Source organism: Bolinopsis microptera, chromosome 10 (assembly GCF_026151205.1).
Source record: "Bolinopsis microptera isolate Bmic1 chromosome 10, MBARI_Bmic_1.0, whole genome shotgun sequence".
In the NCBI taxonomy this organism is placed as follows: domain Eukaryota; kingdom Metazoa; phylum Ctenophora; class Tentaculata; order Lobata; family Bolinopsidae; genus Bolinopsis; species Bolinopsis microptera.
In genome coordinates this window covers 17835250-17853816 of record NC_087081.1, presented here as the reverse complement: position 1 = coordinate 17853816, position 18567 = coordinate 17835250, and the positions used below count along the sequence as shown (strand labels likewise).

The 18567-nt window shown below is 40.2% G+C and overlaps 1 protein-coding gene across 1 annotated transcript; it reads right to left on the bottom strand.

Annotated features, from left to right (window-relative positions):
* Nucleotides 1-16161: 16161 nt before the first annotated feature.
* Nucleotides 16162-18228, bottom strand: LOC134821682 (uncharacterized). Its single transcript, XM_063832387.1, has one exon. The coding sequence runs from the start codon at nucleotides 18226-18228 to the stop codon at nucleotides 16162-16164; it is 2067 nt and encodes a 688-aa protein (XP_063688457.1).
* Nucleotides 18229-18567: the final 339 nt, after the last annotated feature.

The following is an 18567-nucleotide window of genomic DNA, read 5'->3' as shown; positions in this document are numbered from 1 at the left end:
TATCTTTCCTAATTTAAGTTCATCTGGGAATATCCCCTGTTGCATGCAATGGTTAAAGTGCTTGGCTAAAAAGGGAGATATTATTCTAGCAGACTTTTTTATAACGTGAATTGGAATGTCACTAGATTTACCATTTGTGAACTCATTAATAATATCTATAATTTCATACTGTGTACAATCACTTAGATATATACTTGACTCACAGGTTTTAGGTAAGAAGTTTGAGAATGAGGGAATTGCATCCAGGGTTATATAATCTTCAGAATAATTTTCATTTAGTTTGGATGCAATCGACTGAAAATATTTATTGAATTCATTAGCAATCATCCTACGATTTATTATTTTTTGATCGTTAAGGATAAAACATGGCTTTATTTCACGCCTGGATTTTCCACGAATAGTGTTTATGATTTCCCACGTTTTCTTACTATCACCAGAGCAGTCAGTTAATTTACCTGCATAATGATTCTTCTTGACACGGTCAATAAGTACCTTGAGATGCTTCCTGTAATCCTTATATTCAAGGTATCTTTTTGCTATATTCATACAAGTGAGGCAATTACACTCCTCGCGTTTAATATTATTATTATTAGTTAGCAATAAACATTTTTTCTTCTGAGACTTTTTCCACAAATCATAGAGCGAGTCTTTCGTTCGAATTGAGGTAACAATACCAATAGTAATCCATGGGTTGTTCAAAGCGTTACGTTTAGATAATTTCGGTTTGTCAAGTTTGAATGCCTCGTCTAGGTGCTTCTGAAAAGTAGTGCAGAAACTACTGAAGTTTTCAGGAGGATTGGTATGTAGTTCATTATCAATTGATGTGAGAAAGGCGTCTACATTTGAGGTGCTATAGTCGTAATATTGTGCGTGTTTAAGTTTAGGTTCATCAGCTACAAAATTAAGACAACTATTGATTTGAAAGATGGCATGGTGGTGAGAAACATTGAGTTGCAACGTTCCTGTAAACAACGTGCTTTCGATTTCATTAGTGAAAATATTATCAATACAGGATGGTTTACATCCAGGCTTTTCGTGTGTTTGAATAGATATCGTTGGTGAGTACCCTAATCCGAGCATTATGTTTTCTAATTCTTGTGTGCATCTTCTATTGCCGTTATGGAGGTTAATATTAAAATCACCCATTACATGTACATTTAACTTTGGGAGTTTACCCATAATTACTTGTAGCTCAGCGAGAAACTCGTCAATGTCTCCACTAGGGGGTCTATAGATTACTCCTACGTTTATAGTTTTAGATTCTTGATGAATAGTCACAAAGAGGCTTTCTAAATTACTGGTGACGTTTGATACATCTACATTAACGACTGCATTAAAAGCATTGTGAACATAAACTGCAACGCCCGTTCCTTTCGATTTGTTATGCATTGTAGTCTGGTAGAAACTATTGAATCCATTAATAGGGTAAACGGAACTCTCTTCTGGGCTAATATTGGTTTCGGCAAGGCCTATGATAGGGAAATTGTGTTTGAGGCACTCTAATTCAGATATGAGATGGTCGAAGTTGCTTTTATTGCCGTCGATATTCAGGAAGAAAGAGCCACCATTTTTATGAAGATCGGCACTAAGTTCGTTATTAAATTTGTTGGTGGAGTAAGGCTTACAATATTCTAGAACTTGTGACATTTTCAGAATCAAGGGGTCGTTGTTATTGTTATCCGACTTACTAATCATATCTTTAAACGGGTTGTACTGTTTAAGGATTAGCGCTTTGCACTGACTACAAAAGTAATTTGAGTTGATCACGGTTGCTTCAGAGTTTTTGAAACATTTTTCATGTATAATGCAATTACATTTAAAACATTCAACAAATTTTTGACCTAAACATAAGCTCTTAAGGCAGTGACTGCATTTTTCCTTATTTGAGAAAGTTACCATACCTGGTAACTGTACCCGCCTCCTCCTCTGGCAACTGAACTGAAGGGTCTCCCGTCAACTCTGCTAGTCGGTCCTCTTCGTTTATCAACTCCTCGGTGGAGCCTGGAAAATATGGTTTGTTTAATTAGGCCAGCAAGGACCCTAGCACCTAGTTCGTTAAGGTGAAGCGTGTCAGGCCTGTTTTGTCGATCAACTGTCTTGGACAATTGATGGACCAACATGCCATAATGATCAGCAAAGCCATTAAAACCTTGCACACTCTGAACACCAGAACTCATAGATGTAAGACCGTTCGTCAGCAGTTCATTAAACAAGTTAACTTTTCTATTCAAATCAGCAATTTTAGTAGGAAGCAGCGGGCAAACATAAACAAAACATTTAGGGTTCAGCAGCTTAATTTCTTTTATTTTTGTTAACAGCGAACTACATACACTTCTGACGTTACTTTGAGGTTGCTTTATATCATTTATCCCGCACATGATAACAACATTGCTGTAGGATTGACAGCTGTAAGGGTCAATGTTGTTGATTATAGGCGCCCATTCTTTAAGGCCAGGCATGAGTTCACCAAATGTATTACGTTTATTAGTCCCAAACTTGAGCATTCCTGTATTTGAATCTCCTATCAAGATTGTAGAGTTTTTGTTCTTCCAGTTAACTGATCTGAACGTGAGGCTATATCTGATGTCCTGGGTGACGTTACCTTCTGGAATTGAATGAGTGAAAAAGTCTTGTGATTTTCTTGTCATATGATAGAGTGATCGGTGGGTGGATGTTAGGTCAGACTTGACACCAGACTTTTTGTCAAGGAACTGGATGGAGCATTCTTGGCCGAGGGACAGTGTGAAAATGGATGATTCGACATCTATAGTGGGCTCGTCGTCTGAGTGGCTGGGAAGTGAACTATTAGGGCCTTCGTACCTATTTATGAGACATGAATTGATGACAGGAGGTGAAGGATGCCTCTCAGGATGTGACTTGAAGGTGGGGTGCTGTTCGTAGAATAATTCCTTTTGTAGGACATTGATTTTCTCCAGTATCGGCTGAAGCACCAGGGGGATTGGGGTTGCATCGGCACCAGATTTGGAACCTGTATACGTGTAAGGAGCTCCGAATGCAACAGTTGAGCGGCCTGATTCAGACACAAATGACAATGACTCTAGTGATGTGGTGATATTTGAGGCTGTATCTTCATTGATGAATTCTAGTTTGAGGTCGGTGAAGCTTTTCTGATTGTGCTCTATGGTAGTTGTGGGTTCAGGGACAACTGTGGGTGGGTGGGTGAGTGGGTGGGTGGGTGGTGTGACACGACTAGGATGGACCCAGGGCTGAGAGCTTGATGGTGCTTGGGTGATTTGAGGGCTGCTTGAGGAGGCAGTTGATTTCTTAAGGTCATCCATACTAGACTGAAGCTCAGTGATCTGATTTTTCATAGTTTTAAGTTTCTCATCAACCTGACCTTCTTGGAGGGTCCGATGTTGAATATGTAGCTCAATGTCTCCTAGCTTGAGTATTCTCTCAGAAATGGTCTTGGTGGTAGCTCCGAGATCGTTTGTGTTGGATATCAGCGAAGTTAGTTTCTCCTCCATTTTCATGACAGTTTCTTCAAGATCAATGTTTTTATTCCTCAGATTAGACATATTGAGAAGTAAAGTCTCGATCTGTTGGTTGTTACGGATGGTCACGCCAGGGGCACTGAAACAAAGCGGACAGAGCCAATCCTCTATCTGTGTAACAAACTGTTCGGAAATACCTTTTAGATTACAACAATTGCTGTGCCAGGTTTGAGGGCAAGAGGTACAATCAATAATCCATGAGGTTTTATCACTAGTTCCACAGGGACATTTATCATACCTGATGTCCGGTTTCGAGGTTTCTCCTGATTTGGTGGCTTTCTTCGGGGCCTTTTTGGCTGGGTCCTTTGCTATATCCTTTGCTGTACGGTTGGGGGTTGCTGCGGTCTTGGTGTTGGTGTCTTTCTTTAATACCATATTCACGGAAAACAAGATCATGGGGGTGTGCCAGGTGCCTCCGAGGTGCCACTTTCATCGAGTCAGCTTCGCCTGAAATATATAGATCATGGGTGGTGGTCTGGTGGTAATGAGTTGAAGCCAGGGAATTGATGTTGAGAGACACTTGAAAATTTCATTGATTTGCATGTTGAAACTGAAAGGTAATTTAATGAAATAATTAATTAAATAATAAGACATATGGTGACATGATAGGGGGGGTGGGTGGGGGTGGTAGATGGATCTATTCATGCTTTGTTTGGGGAGGGTGGGTGGGGGTGATGGATGGATCTATTCATGTTCTGTTTTGGGAGGGTGGGTGGGGGTGGTGGAGGGTTCCTTTTGGATTATTTATTATGTTCGGGGAGGGATGCAGATGAACTACAGGCTTCAGAGTGAAGACAGTAGAGATAAATGGGGGTTCCTTTGAACAGGAAACATTGTGGCAGGCATGTCTGTTTGACAAACCTGCCACAAAAGGCTAGGAGTCAAGGTACAATAAACTTGAATAGTTCAATAAGTAAGTCAACTTAGAGAATAATTCATATTCATACTAAATTCAAGTAAATAAATATATAAAATCTAATCAATCCTAAAGAATAACTCATACTCAAATTAATCAGTATCATTATCATTATCATTATATAGACACTCTCCAATATCATAACAATAGTGTAAGAACTTTCCGATAAATCAATATCAAGTAGATCATACTCTCCAAAACTACAGAAAATACAAATAATTCAAGGATGTGTCCAACCAGAAGCCGGCAGTCCATGTGTTACATAGACTTTAAGGGATGGGGTAAGGGAGGGGATTTGGATGATCTGATGATTTATGAGGTTGTGTTCCATGATCTACTCATCTTCGGTTAGAGCTTCATCTCCGACAGTGGCACCTCTTCACACACCCTGCAACACCCCCACAGATCTTTGATCTTTAGCAACACATGGACATTGGGCTCCTGGCCTCACTTGACATCCTCAAATTATTTGTTATATAGTAGTGTTGATAGTATTAAAACTCAACTTACTCGATGGAACCACTTCACTCTCAGGATTTTGCGTAAGCAGTACTGATGGAAAGACTCCAATCTTCTTGTCTGCACTTGAGTCGCGTTCCATATCTCACATCCATAGGTCAGAATGGTAAGAAGAAGTATGTATCTAGTCTGGAGCAAAATGGCGGGAATGGTATACATATTCCCGGTATACATTGCAACCATGCAACTCAGAAACAATACTCCAATCCGGCAATAAATGGCATAGAATTGAAATTTTTGTTTATCTGAAATTTTTGTTTAATTGAAAAACAAATTGTTGGGAGGAATGAAGTGTTGTTACTAAAAACTTCAGTCTTGTTGCGACAGAAACTTTACAATTAACACTATATCATTAGGATGATGATTAATCACTCTACACTCGACTGTCACGTGACTTTTTCAACCCGTTCTCTAGCTGATCCTTAACGAATATTCAAAACCTTAAAACTTTAATGTGATCCCAACCCTAACCCTAACTCAATCCTTAACAAAAGCATAATTTTCTGAAACCCTAACCCTAATGAAAAATTAGATTAACTTCCTTATACGGTAATATCACGTGATCGAGACAGTTTTTCGCATTTTAACCCTATGTCATGGGGGTGATTCGGAATCAGCGTTTGAAAATACATCGATTCATGAAGTTGGTTATAACTGTCGGGGGCCCTTTTAGAACAATCACCTAAATCGACTGTAGAGTGACTTAGCTGTTAGCACCCTCGATATTATTAGGTAGTGCGTCATTGGCAGTGAGCTGCGCGTGCCGACTGTAGGATGGTTTTAAGCGCTAATTTCGGCAAGCACAAATTTTTTTCAAACAAATGCACATTATAATGAGTAACCTTCCCTCAATTAAATTTCAATAAAAATTGGTACGCTTATCACAGGGGAGGGGCTGAAACCAAGCTTTCGATCAAACGCTGCCATTTGTAAGTCATTATGCATAATTGAATTACACATATTCGTATGCAGAGCTTGGCTTACATAATGCACCAATTTCATTGAACGAGCGCATCCAATTTTTGGTTTCAGCCCCCTGTGTGCTGCTAACTGCTGCTAATTCTTGTTAACTGCTGCAAATAGCGCAAACTTAATTCTAATATTAAGTTTTACACATTTTACAAAATAAAAAGATGTAAAACAATTCATAAAAATATAATGCTCATTTAATGTATGACTTTTTGTCCTCGACTGTTAATTTGATTTTGAAGGGATAGGTAACTAATAACTTTAACAGGGCAAGGAATGTGCACGCCTGAAAGCTGTTGCACACTCTTTTGCAAACACACTTTTTAGAGACAAGCCTCATATTAGGACCAGAAGAAAATTGTTAACAGACATTATGGGTTTTGTTTATATTTGTTACTATGGGTTGCAGTTTTGTTGTGACAGAAAGTCTAGTACATTGTAGTAAACAAATTTTTAAAAAGGGGGTCCCCCAACCCATGTAGCTGAGACACCTCACAGTAGACCAAAGTGGATCTTGCTTGTAAAAGGTGTATCAACTACCGCCGAAGCGGTGGGTTGGGTGTCCCCACCTGGGACCATATCGCCCGCAAAATTTTACACAATATAAAAGCTACAATAAATTATCTATAAAATTTACATAAACAAACTTGAGAGACCTCATAGCTCGTCTTCTGAGGTATGAGATTGAAGGATACGTCATCCAGTCTAATGTGCTGGGCTTTTTGTCTTCCTATGATTCCCCTGAGTGCTGTGAGTGTGCTTCGTAGCAGATCAAATCTGAATCGTGTTCTGATGTGATTTTTGACCTGGCTCTTAGCTCCTTTATTGTGGTCAGCTATCATCTCAGAGATACGATCTACGAACACACTGCAGAGTGGTCCCATACCTCCAGATGTTGTAAAGACTAGTGGGACAAAGGACCCTTTCTCTGACTGAAGTACTCTCTCTTCATATAATAGATTCAGTTTAGTTAAAATCTGGACGGCTTTAATCCGTAACCGGGTTTCTCCTCCGGAGTAGGACCTCAAATTTTACTGGTAGAGGTCCGCCGTTCGGCCTCCCTTCTAAGGGAATCCACGGAGATAGGTGCGAATAATGGGCTATCTGGATAAGCCTTCAAGCCCTCGCGGATCCTTAAGTATCGTCCTTTCTGTACTGGCTGTGCACATGAGGACTTTCCAGCGACCTGTGGGACAATATGTCTGCCACTGAAATCAAAGCAACATGCAGAGCAGAATTATTAAGACATGATCGTCCCGAGAAATAATGGCCAGATATGCAAGCAGCCAACTGACCTTATTCCTCATGAGAGCCATTCGGTATGATATTGAGCTAAGACATCAAAAGACTCTCAGAAAGCCTGTCTCAGCTCACTATTCTGGTTGAAAATGTCTGGAATTTGAATGCTTGTATCAGTATCATAAATAATTGAAATTACATATATTAACTCTCTTCCGGCAATTTGCTATACTTTGACTCAAGAACCATGCATGATTAAGTCTCCGGAGGTGTCTCAAAATCAGTAATAGAAACTGTGGATGGTTAAACTTGCACATGAAAGGGATCGGCTGAAAATTTTGGCATAGCTTCCGCTGTCCCCGAAGGATAAAACTGTCATGAAGTCCTTTAGATCTAAGTAAAACAAAATTTTAAGTAAAACAAAATTTAAATTGTATTGCCATTACAATGAATAATTATATCATAATAAATATACGTAGACATCCGATAATAAACTTGTTACATCCAGTACAACCCAAGATGTCAGCCGACTAACAAAAATTATTAAGAAAGCTTGCATGTTCATAGTTTTTCTAACGAGCATACTTAGGCTGTACGGAAATAGCTTTAATTCTACGTCATATTTTTTTTTTTTTTTTTAAATGTTGGGGCACCCACTTTACCTCCCTATTGGGAGGCTACGTCCGTCAGTTAGTGACTAACGTCTATTGGGGTTCCTCTGGTTGTAGGTGTCAGTAGGTTTGGGTCACTTGGCATGGGCTAGTGATCCCGCCCCTCCACAGGATAAAGCCTGGTGAGCGACGTTTCCCGTAAGGGAAACTGTCATAATGCTCGTTCACGGGAGAACACCACCCATGCCTGGATGTTCTCCCGGGTACTCGATAGAACAGGCTGCCCCCTGTCATTCTAGTGGGCTGACAGGAACCTACCAGGCATGCCTGAGCCTCCGATGGAATTCACCCATATCTTTGTTGTTTTTGTGTTATATCTTTGTCTTTGCGCGGCTCAATTTCCGCGCTATACTAAAGTGCTGATTCACGAATTTACATGCGATATTTGAATTTTGAGTAGACCCTTTTTTGTCGCAATTTGGCAATTTCTTTGTTCACGTAATTATTGCTAATTTTACGTTTGCTGGTAATAATCTAAGTGCTATATCTCCAATAGCTGGCAGTTTGTCTGATTGTTAGATCCCCTCTAACTGGTAGCGGCCCTAAGGCTGGCAGTTTGTCTGATTGTTAGATCCCCTCTAACTGGTAGCGGCCCTAAGGCGGCATGTGAGTGAATGAGTGAGTAATAAAGTGAGGTGTAGGAGAAGTGGGGGAAGAAAACATGAATATGAAAGTATGGTACACTGTTGCCAGCTGACTCACCAGCAACAATGCAAGTCCAAGAAGAAAGAAGGAGAGACACTGTCCGTTATCTGGGTGTGCCACCACCGACAGTGCTCCCACTTCTGTGGGGCCGAGGGTGTTGGCTCCAAGAACCAGCCGTGAGCGAACAGCGCCTGACCCCCTCTATGGTTAAATTTAGAATAACAGGACTATGCTTTTCTCGAGGCCAATCCGTTCAGTAACCAGCCGACCCAGCACCACCTCTGATGGAAGATGTGGTTCGGATTGGACTTCGCTAGGATTTGTCAGTTTTTCTGTAGACACTAATGCTCCCTCGAGGAAAGACATGAGCCCCGGCGAAGCTGACCAAAAACGTGGCAGGGATTTTCACCCTACATTCTACGTCATATTAAAAACTTTACATCATTTTTGCGATACAAAAATAAATTTTAAAATAAATAAATTATAACTCTTTTGCTGCTTAGGCGCGGCACCGCGCTTGACCCACATGCTATACAGCGTGTAGCAACACAGCGCTGAAAACAGAAAATGAAGAAGCTATAACATATAAGCGGTGCGCCGCGCCTAAACCTAATACCATACATTTTAAATATTGTCAAGATATTAAACGAGTTTTGCGACTTAATATAGCATGCTGACTTTGTAGGATATTACGATTGTACCCGTGCCAGTTCCAAATGTGAGCTAGCGCCTAAACCAAAAGCAGTTGGCAAAAGGAGCCAGTTGCCTGCTAGAGCTTTACTAGCACCCGATTTACCACTTTTGAAGCACAAACTCAAACCTAAAACCGGCCGAGCACAAAGATATGTTATCGCCACGATTGGGTGGATTGAATCCCAGAATATTTATCAGCACGCAGCACTAATAATATAAAGTTCATTATCGAATTTTAGATAGGCCATGGATCGTTTAACATATATAAAAAGGTTATTAGAGAATAACTAATGTTTGGTAGTTGGTAATCGATATTGATCAATCATTTAAAATAGTATTTGTGTTTGTTATTATTAACTATTGAGTTACGTTCGATTAAAATATTAAAACACTACTACATTTCACTAAACAAAACGACGGGGACACAGAAAGGAGAAGGACATTACACATCATACGGACGGAAGCTGCTGTTGAGTTAACGAGTATCTGATTGTATTAATTATGGGTTTCTTGTTCATTAAAATAATTGTGATCATACTTGTAAAGTATATTGGGCTGACACAGCTGCTGCAAGGTTAACATTGGGGTAAAAAGCCGGGAGTGTGATACACGTTACGTAACACGTATGACGTAAGAGATACAAAATATAAAATATAAATGAATGGTTCTCGGACGTAGCGCGGCGTAGCTTAAAATAGCCATACTGTTTCGGTACATGTTCAACGTTCCTTTACTGGCAAGGAACTTGCTGTAGAATTCTCCTTTACCGGCAAGGAGTCTGCCGTTTTTTGTTTTTGTTTGTTCCTTTACCCACAAGGAACTTGCGGTTGGATGTTCCTTTACCGCAAGGAACCTGCGGTTGGGGTGAGGTGTAGGAGATGTGGGGAAGAAAACATGAATATGATAGTATGGTACACTGTTTCCAGCTGACTCACCAGCACACAGTGGGCTGTGAGTGGGGGTCATGCTAGCATAGGGTATTTTAGACCATCACACATGCCCCTAACTTTGTTTCTAAGGTAATTTGGGTACAAAAATACGATTCCAATCATTTACAGGGCCGAAAATGTCTCAGAAAAAAAATTTTGGGCCGATTTTGAGCAATCTTGTAGTACAAAAATAGGAGGCTGATCCCAGGAAAAGTTGTTTTTTTAGAGGTTTAATCAATTTTAAAGCTCTTTTATGAACTGTAAACGAAGAACAGCTATCTTAGGAACTCAAATCTTTTTGAATTATGAAAAAATATTGATCAGAACAAAAGTTGTGCCTATTTATATGACCAAAATTTTCTGAAACACCAAAATTGTTCCTGTTATTTTCAAAAATTTCGTTTAAAATCACGATTTTTTGGATTTTTATCAATTTTAACTATAATAATTGTGATATTTTGATTTTTCATCCATATGCATCTGGTCTAGGGTGCAAAAAATGCCACAAACATGGAGAATAACTAAAATATGTCAATTTAATAGCAAAACTGAGCTCATAAATTATCTAAAAATGCAGCAAATTTTACCCAATTTTTGAGTTTCTTAATTTTGTAAACAGAGTTGCCCAAAACTGCCCAAAGTGATTCTTATTGCATCTGATAGGGAATTGTCTAAGCTTTCTGATGATACCATGCATTATACCGAACTATTGCAAACCAACAACGATTTCTGTCGTTAAATACCCCAAAAATTGCCTAAAATACACGCCATAAAAAAGGCGCGGTCAAAAATCAGGTGAAAATGTTAAAGTCACACAGTTTTTTTTAGATGGCTGAGTATTCTTAAGTACTATACTGTATTTCAATTATTAAAAACTGCCTTGATCAAGCATTTTAGCCCAAAATAATAAATATTAGGCAATTTTTGGCTAAAAAAGGCAAAATTTCTTGACAGTGAAAAATGCTATTTTTTCACGCGACGCCATTTTGGCATCTTGCAAAGTTTTTAATTACGGTTTTTTGCATGAAATCGGGCTAGCGTTTTACAATAAGGAAAGCTTATTTTCAAAGAAATTTAAGAAAGTCGATTTTAGGCCTATGCTAGCATGGTAGCCCACTGTGCAGCAACAATTTTTTTTTTTTATTTGAAAATTCAATTAATCATTATATATATAAATCAAGCGTTACATTTCAGCCATGCAAAATTACAATGACATATTTTGATATACTAAATGATAAATGGTACTGCAATATAAGTTGCTTAATGTTTGGCCGGATGACAACTAACGAGAAAAATAAACTTGATTATATAATAATTAATTCGGCTGAACCAACACATAGCAAGAGCCACATTAACGTTGGGGCCGTCTACCAAATTTGAATGACAAACATTAACAAGAAATCAAACATATCATAAATAATTATAAGGATTTTGTTCATTACAATTCCGTCACAACTGATAAAGTAAAAAGAAGGGACAAGCAGATAGGAAATTGGACGGACAGAATTGTAACCAACAAAAACAAATTTCTGAGACTCATAAGACTGATGAGCTAATCTGGCCAGACTGTATCGGCAGCCCAGAGGTACTTGATCAGTTTGGCCTTAAAAGTAGAAATCCGCTCTGACTGCCGGATACATACTGGTAGACTATTCCATTTCAGCATAGATCTATGAAAAAAGCTATTTCGGAAGGCATCCGAGCAGGGCACAGTGGTACTCATGTAAGTTGAAGTATCCGACATATCAATTATTTGAGCATTGTGCCTAGTGTATCGGGTGCCCTCTGGACGGCATAGGACTATATATGTAGGGAGCGAAACTGGAATTATGCTATTTACTATTTTATAGAAGGTCATAAGATCGTTATAAATAAACTTCTGTTTAACAGGGAGAATATTTAGTTTCTTTTGCTCTGTAGCAAGTTTATCGTCATTATAACTGGAGTAAGGTTCACCATTGATCCATTTAATAGCCCTCTTTTGGATAGCAACAAACTGTTGAAGATGAGTTGCAGATTGAGGGGACCATATGACAGAGCAATGTTCAAATATAGACCTAATTAACGATAAATAGAAGGATCTTTTCTGCCTTTTATCAGTAGTGAAATGACATGTTCTCTTAAGTAGTCCAAGTCTAGAGGTAGCTTTGGAAACAAGCGCTTTACATTGTGCACCCCAATTAAACCTGGAGTTTATTGCGACTCCTAAATCTGACTGAGAGGGCACAAAGTCAATATCACTTCCAGAAAGTTTATAAAAGAAGGCATTGAATGGCAAGTTATCCAGCACGTTTCTTTGCAGGGACACAGAGAGGGCTTTGCACTTTTGTGGGTGGAACTTCATTCGATTTCTCACTGACCAATCATATAATCTATTGATGTCATTTTGGATTATGTGATGGTCAGGATAACCAAGAATCTCCCTCCAAATTTTAGTGTCATCTGCAGGAATTAAACAGGAATTAAACAGGAATTAAACAAAATTGGGTCAAACGGCAGATGCCGTGTCTGACCAATATAGGAATAGAAGGTTTAATATTCAAAACTACCCCAATGTAACAAATAACCAAACAAGGTGGTAAAAGTAGATAGCCATGTAAAAGAATAAAGCACAGATAGCACAGTCGTATGCAGAAAAAACTCAGCCAAGAGCACTCAACAATGACAAAGAAAGTATCATACAATGTCCACACACTTATCAAAATATACAAAACACGACATTCATTCAGTATTTTTCTTCGGGAACCTCCGTTCATCGACCTTATTTAAAAACCGTCCAATGTCTCTAATAGTTGTTGAGTCGTCGAAGATTTCTCCCGGTTCTTCTCTCATTACTAACAGGTCCCTCGTTCGTTGATGCAGGTTTTTGCGTAGGTCTTCGTATAGGGGGCATTCGTAGAGGATGTGATGCTCATCTTCTATCACTGGATAGGCCCCTGGTAGCTCATAGAGAAGATCTAACAAGTCATCGTCATTTGAGCAGCAATGTCTGCAGGCCCGATGTTTTATGTTAAACCGCTTTTTGCCGTAGCGACCAGTTTCAACGTTAAAGCGGTGGGAGCTGCTTCTGAATTGCGCGATCTTCTTTGAGCAGTTAGGTTTAAGATCAAGGGCTAGATACGTCTCTTGAGCAAACTTTCTCTTCACTAAGTTGTAGAATGATAGTTTTCTGTTAGATGTCCTTTCTGTTTCCCATGAGTTTATAAACCACTTTTGCAAACTCTTTCTAATCTGGCTTGGTCTTAATCCTTGGTTTCTCTCTGATGCCTCGATGGTTTCTTGCATCTGCTCGAGAGTGGAGAACCAGCTCAGGTTTAGGGTCGCCTGCTCTTCGAAAGCGTGTCTAGCAAAGCAGTCACGACCGTCTACAACCATTTGTTCAAGTCTTTCTTTGTAGTTAAACACTTGCTTTGATAGCGTGATGCCTAGTGGATGCCTGCCTGTGTCACCCCATATCGCAGCATTGGATGTTGACTTCCTCACCCCTAAGGTCCATTTCAAAAGAGACAAATGAAAGTTCTCTAGAGGGTCCCTGGCAATGAGTGTACACACGTTTCCTGTTTCTGGTGTGGTGCTCGTGTTTGTGGGGAAGTTGCGGAACAGAGCTGTGCTTGGCAGCCACACTTGGCAACCATACGACACCACAGGTACAATAAGTGTATCATGTAGCTTGAACAGTATAGATTTCCTGATGTGGCGGGTATCAATGTAGCTTTTCAAAGAGAAATAACTTCTTAATGCTTTTTGCCTCAGCTTTTGTTGTGTTAGCTTAAGTGATCCGCTCAGAGTAAATGTAATGCCAAGGTAACAGTACTCTCTCCCGGAGGGGATCTGTTGTTCTCCCAGTTTGAACTCATGACTTTCCTTCAGATGCCTTCCTGTTGGGTTAAACACAAGGACTGAAGTTTTTCCAATGTTTACTGTCAGGCCCCATTCTGAGCAGTAATTGTTTAGGACATCAAGCATTTGTTGAAGACTGTGTTTGTTGAGGGCTAGAAGGACAAGGTCGTCTGCCCATAGCAGATGAGTTATATCTGTATCATTTAGGACAGGGACTTTCACTCCTTCGATGTTGTTGAGATCATGTGAAAGCTGGTGGACAAAGCATTTAAACAGTTCAGGGGACATGGGGTGTCCTTGCTCGGTACCACATAATATGTCGATCTTCTGTGACAGCTTGTCTAGTAGCTTCACTTTGGCTGAGGAGTTTGAGTACATGAACTTAATGCACTCAAAGAATCTCCCTTGAATACCCATTTTCCACAACTTGTATAGGAGTGCCTCACGACAGATGGAATCAAACGCTTTGGCATAATCGACAAAGCATGTGTATAGCCTTTGGCGTTTCTTGGTGACATACTTTTCCACGCAGGTTGAAAGTGTGAAAATGTGGTCTGCTGTCTGTGCGTCTTTACAGAAACCTAGTTGGTTGGCTGTATCAGGATCACATTGATCACGGAATGATATCAATCTTTTCAGCAATATGCTTGCAAAGAGCTTTCCGAGATTGCTCGCTACAGCGATGGCTCTGTAGTTGTTTGGATCATAGATATCACCTTTTTTGTGTAGTGGTGTAACTACTGATGAAGTCCATGGGTAAATTGATAGGCTTAGGCAGTGGTTGAAGAGGTTGAGGACTGCTTTGAGCATGGATCGTGTTGAGGCTTTGAAGAATTCATTAGAAATTAGATCTTCGGAAACTGCCTTTCCTTTTTTAGTGGCCTTAATGCAAGCACACAGCTCTTCCATCTTTATATCTTGATCCAAAAGCTTGGTCAGGTCGTCACAAATGTTGTTTTTCTGCATCTTTGACTGTAGCTCTGCGATCTTAGAGTCTTTGATGTTCTTTTTGCCGTAAAGTTCACTGAAGAACTTGCAAAAGTTGATCATATCGAAGGCATCAAGACTGGTTGCAGGCGATTTTGTATTTTTAAGAGCTTTGAAGGATTTCCAGCAGATGTTGTTCCCTGTTTCTATGTCCTTGCAAAGCTTCTCAAAGAATTCTGATCGCTTATGTCTGATCATCTTTCTATATTGTCGCCGAGTGTCGTAATAAGAGTCCCTGAGGAGCTTGTCCAATGGGGATCTTCCATACTTTTTTGCTAGGATGTTGAGTGTCCTCTTAAGACGGATACATTCACTGTCAAACCATGCCATTTTTGGCTTTATTCGACTCTTCTTTTTGGTGCTACCATATTTATTATGTCTCGGCCCTTTCTGACGACTTGAGGCGTTTTTTCGGGGCATCACTTGTTCAGCAACCTGATGATACAGCTCAACAATTTGGTTGTTAAGGTTAAGAACGTCTTGAGGGGTTTTGCATGAACTTGTAGCCAGAGTTTCTGTCTTTTCCTTTATACTAGGGTCACCCATAGCTAGCAAGAATTTGAGCTCAGCATTATCCTCACATGGCCATTTGTACTTCCTGGGCGCGTCCTCGAGGTCACGAAGTATTTCTTCTGAAAGGGTTATGTTGTGTCTCAGGCTAAGTGTTGTGACAGAGGGTTTGTGATCGGAGAATTTGTTCAAATCAAGGACTCTAAAACTCTTAACGATCGCTTTTATGTCAGCTCCTACAGCAACATAGTCTACAACGCTAGCTCCGCCATAATTCACCGATGTGAATTCCCCTAAGGAATCGCCAAGTACGCTGCCGTTTAGGATGGTTAGATTTGCACAGGCCAGAAAGTCAAGGAGTAACTTTCCTCTAGGATTAACCATCTGGTCCTTGCTAGAACGATCATTGAGACAGGGGTGGCTGCGTTGGCTAAATGGGTTTGCAGCAGATAATGCTTCAGTATCTTCCTCGATGGTGTTGTTCAAGGTTGCAGTCCTTGCATTGAAATCACCTGCTAGTATCACCTTCCTACCGTTTTGAATACTATTCATGGTGAAGTCAAGTAAGTTGTCTAGAGTTGAAGCATCGTCATCGGATGTACTTTTGCTTGATTTCAATCTCTTCTTGTAGGAAGAGTGCTCAGGGGAGTCGTATAAGTTTATGATAATTAATCTGTTGTTCTCCCAGTTTGAACTCATGACTTTCCTTCAGATGCCTTCCTGTTGGGTCATAATAAATCGACAAAGCATGTGTATAGCCTTTGGCGTTTCTTGGTGACATACTTTTCCACGCAGGTTGAAAGTGTGAAAATGTGGTCTGCTGTCTGTGCGTCTTTACAGAAACCTAGTTGGTTGGCTGTATCAGGATCACATTGATCACGGAATGATATCAATCTTTTCAGCAATATGCTTGCAAAGAGCTTTCCGAGATTGCTCGCTACAGCGATGGCTCTGTAGTTGTTTGGATCATAGATATCACCTTTTTTGTGTAGTGGTGTAACTACTGATGAAGTCCATGGGTAAATTGATAGGCTTAGGCAGTGGTTGAAGAGGTTGAGGACTGCTTTGAGCATGGATCGTGTTGAGGCTTTGAAGAATTCATTAGAAATTAGATCTTCGGAAACTGCCTTTCCTTTTTTAGTGGCCTTAATGCAAGCACACAGCTCTTCCATCTTTATATCTTGATCCAAAAGCTTGGTCAGGTCGTCACAAATGTTGTTTTTCTGCATCTTTGACTGTAGCTCTGCGATCTTAGAGTCTTTGATGTTCTTTTTGCCGTAAAGTTCACTGAAGAACTTGCAAAAGTTGATCATATCGAAGGCATCAAGACTGGTTGCAGGCGATTTTGTATTTTTAAGAGCTTTGAAGGATTTCCAGCAGATGTTGTTCCCTGTTTCTATGTCCTTGCAAAGCTTCTCAAAGAATTCTGATCGCTTATGTCTGATCATCTTTCTATATTGTCGCCGAGTGTCGTAATAAGAGTCCCTGAGGAGCTTGTCCAATGGGGATCTTCCATACTTTTTTGCTAGGATGTTGAGTGTCCTCTTAAGACGGATACATTCACTGTCAAACCATGCCATTTTTGGCTTTATTCGACTCTTCTTTTTGGTGCTACCATATTTATTATGTCTCGGCCCTTTCTGACGACTTGAGGCGTTTTTTCGGGGCATCACTTGTTCAGCAACCTGATGATACAGCTCAACAATTTGGTTGTTAAGGTTAAGAACGTCTTGAGGGGTTTTGCATGAACTTGTAGCCAGAGTTTCTGTCTTTTCCTTTATACTAGGGTCACCCATAGCTAGCAAGAATTTGAGCTCAGCATTATCCTCACATGGCCATTTGTACTTCCTGGGCGCGTCCTCGAGGTCACGAAGTATTTCTTCTGAAAGGGTTATGTTGTGTCTCAGGCTAAGTGTTGTGACAGAGGGTTTGTGATCGGAGAATTTGTTCAAATCAAGGACTCTAAAACTCTTAACGATCGCTTTTATGTCAGCTCCTACAGCAACATAGTCTACAACGCTAGCTCCGCCATAATTCACCGATGTGAATTCCCCTAAGGAATCGCCAAGTACGCTGCCGTTTAGGATGGTTAGATTTGCACAGGCCAGAAAGTCAAGGAGTAACTTTCCTCTAGGATTAACCATCTGGTCCTTGCTAGAACGATCATTGAGACAGGGGTGGCTGCGTTGGCTAAATGGGTTTGCAGCAGATAATGCTTCAGTATCTTCCTCGATGGTGTTGTTCAAGGTTGCAGTCCTTGCATTGAAATCACCTGCTAGTATCACCTTCCTACCGTTTTGAATACTATTCATGGTGAAGTCAAGTAAGTTGTCTAGAGTTGAAGCATCGTCATCGGATGTACTTTTGCTTGATTTCAATCTCTTCTTGTAGGAAGAGTGCTCAGGGGAGTCGTATAAGTTTATGATAATTAGTTCATCGACAGCACTCTCACTTCCTAGTTTTATCCTTACTGATTGGATGTCACTACAATTGGATGTTATTTCTTTGATATCCTTGGCAATAGACCTGTGGACACCAATGCAAAGTCCTCCTGAGCGACTGTTTGGTCTGTTAGCATTAAAACATTTGTAGTCTGGAACAAATATTTTACTCTTGGTTTCCTGAAGACAGAAAATGGGACAAGAAGTGACGATGGCAGCAAATTCAGTATCATCAATTTTCCTGCCTTCTTTCCCGTTTGAAGCATCGTGTATGTTCCACGAAAGGATTTTCAATGTCTCTCTGTTGTGGGAAGGCAATCTGATCAGGACATCAGTTGTTTTGGGACTATCCATTATGGTTTTTCTTCTGTTGAGGTTTGATTGAGTTTTTAGTCCCTCTTGATAGCTCAATGTCGAGAGATCTAAATAGCCCGTCACGGAGATGAAGCCACAATTTCCGAGCCCCTCGTTCATCGAGACCCAACAAGACTCCGTGTGGTCCTACGCTGCGCTGGATGAATCCTCCGAGATTGTCATTGTTTTGCGTGCATATTTTTATGTCTAGGCTAGCATTATTCTTGGATTTGACGTATTCGCTTAGTTCAGAGTTTATCTGTCTTATGGTACTGCTGACTTGTGGATAGCCGGGGAGTGGAATAATCTGCGAAACACATATCTTTGCTGAGGTTGCTT

Bases quoted from the DNA above. Each gene is read 5' to 3' on its own strand.
- LOC134821682 (XM_063832387.1), bottom strand. From the start codon at position 18,228: ATGGATAGTCCCAAAACAACTGATGTCCTGATCAGATTGCCTTCCCAC.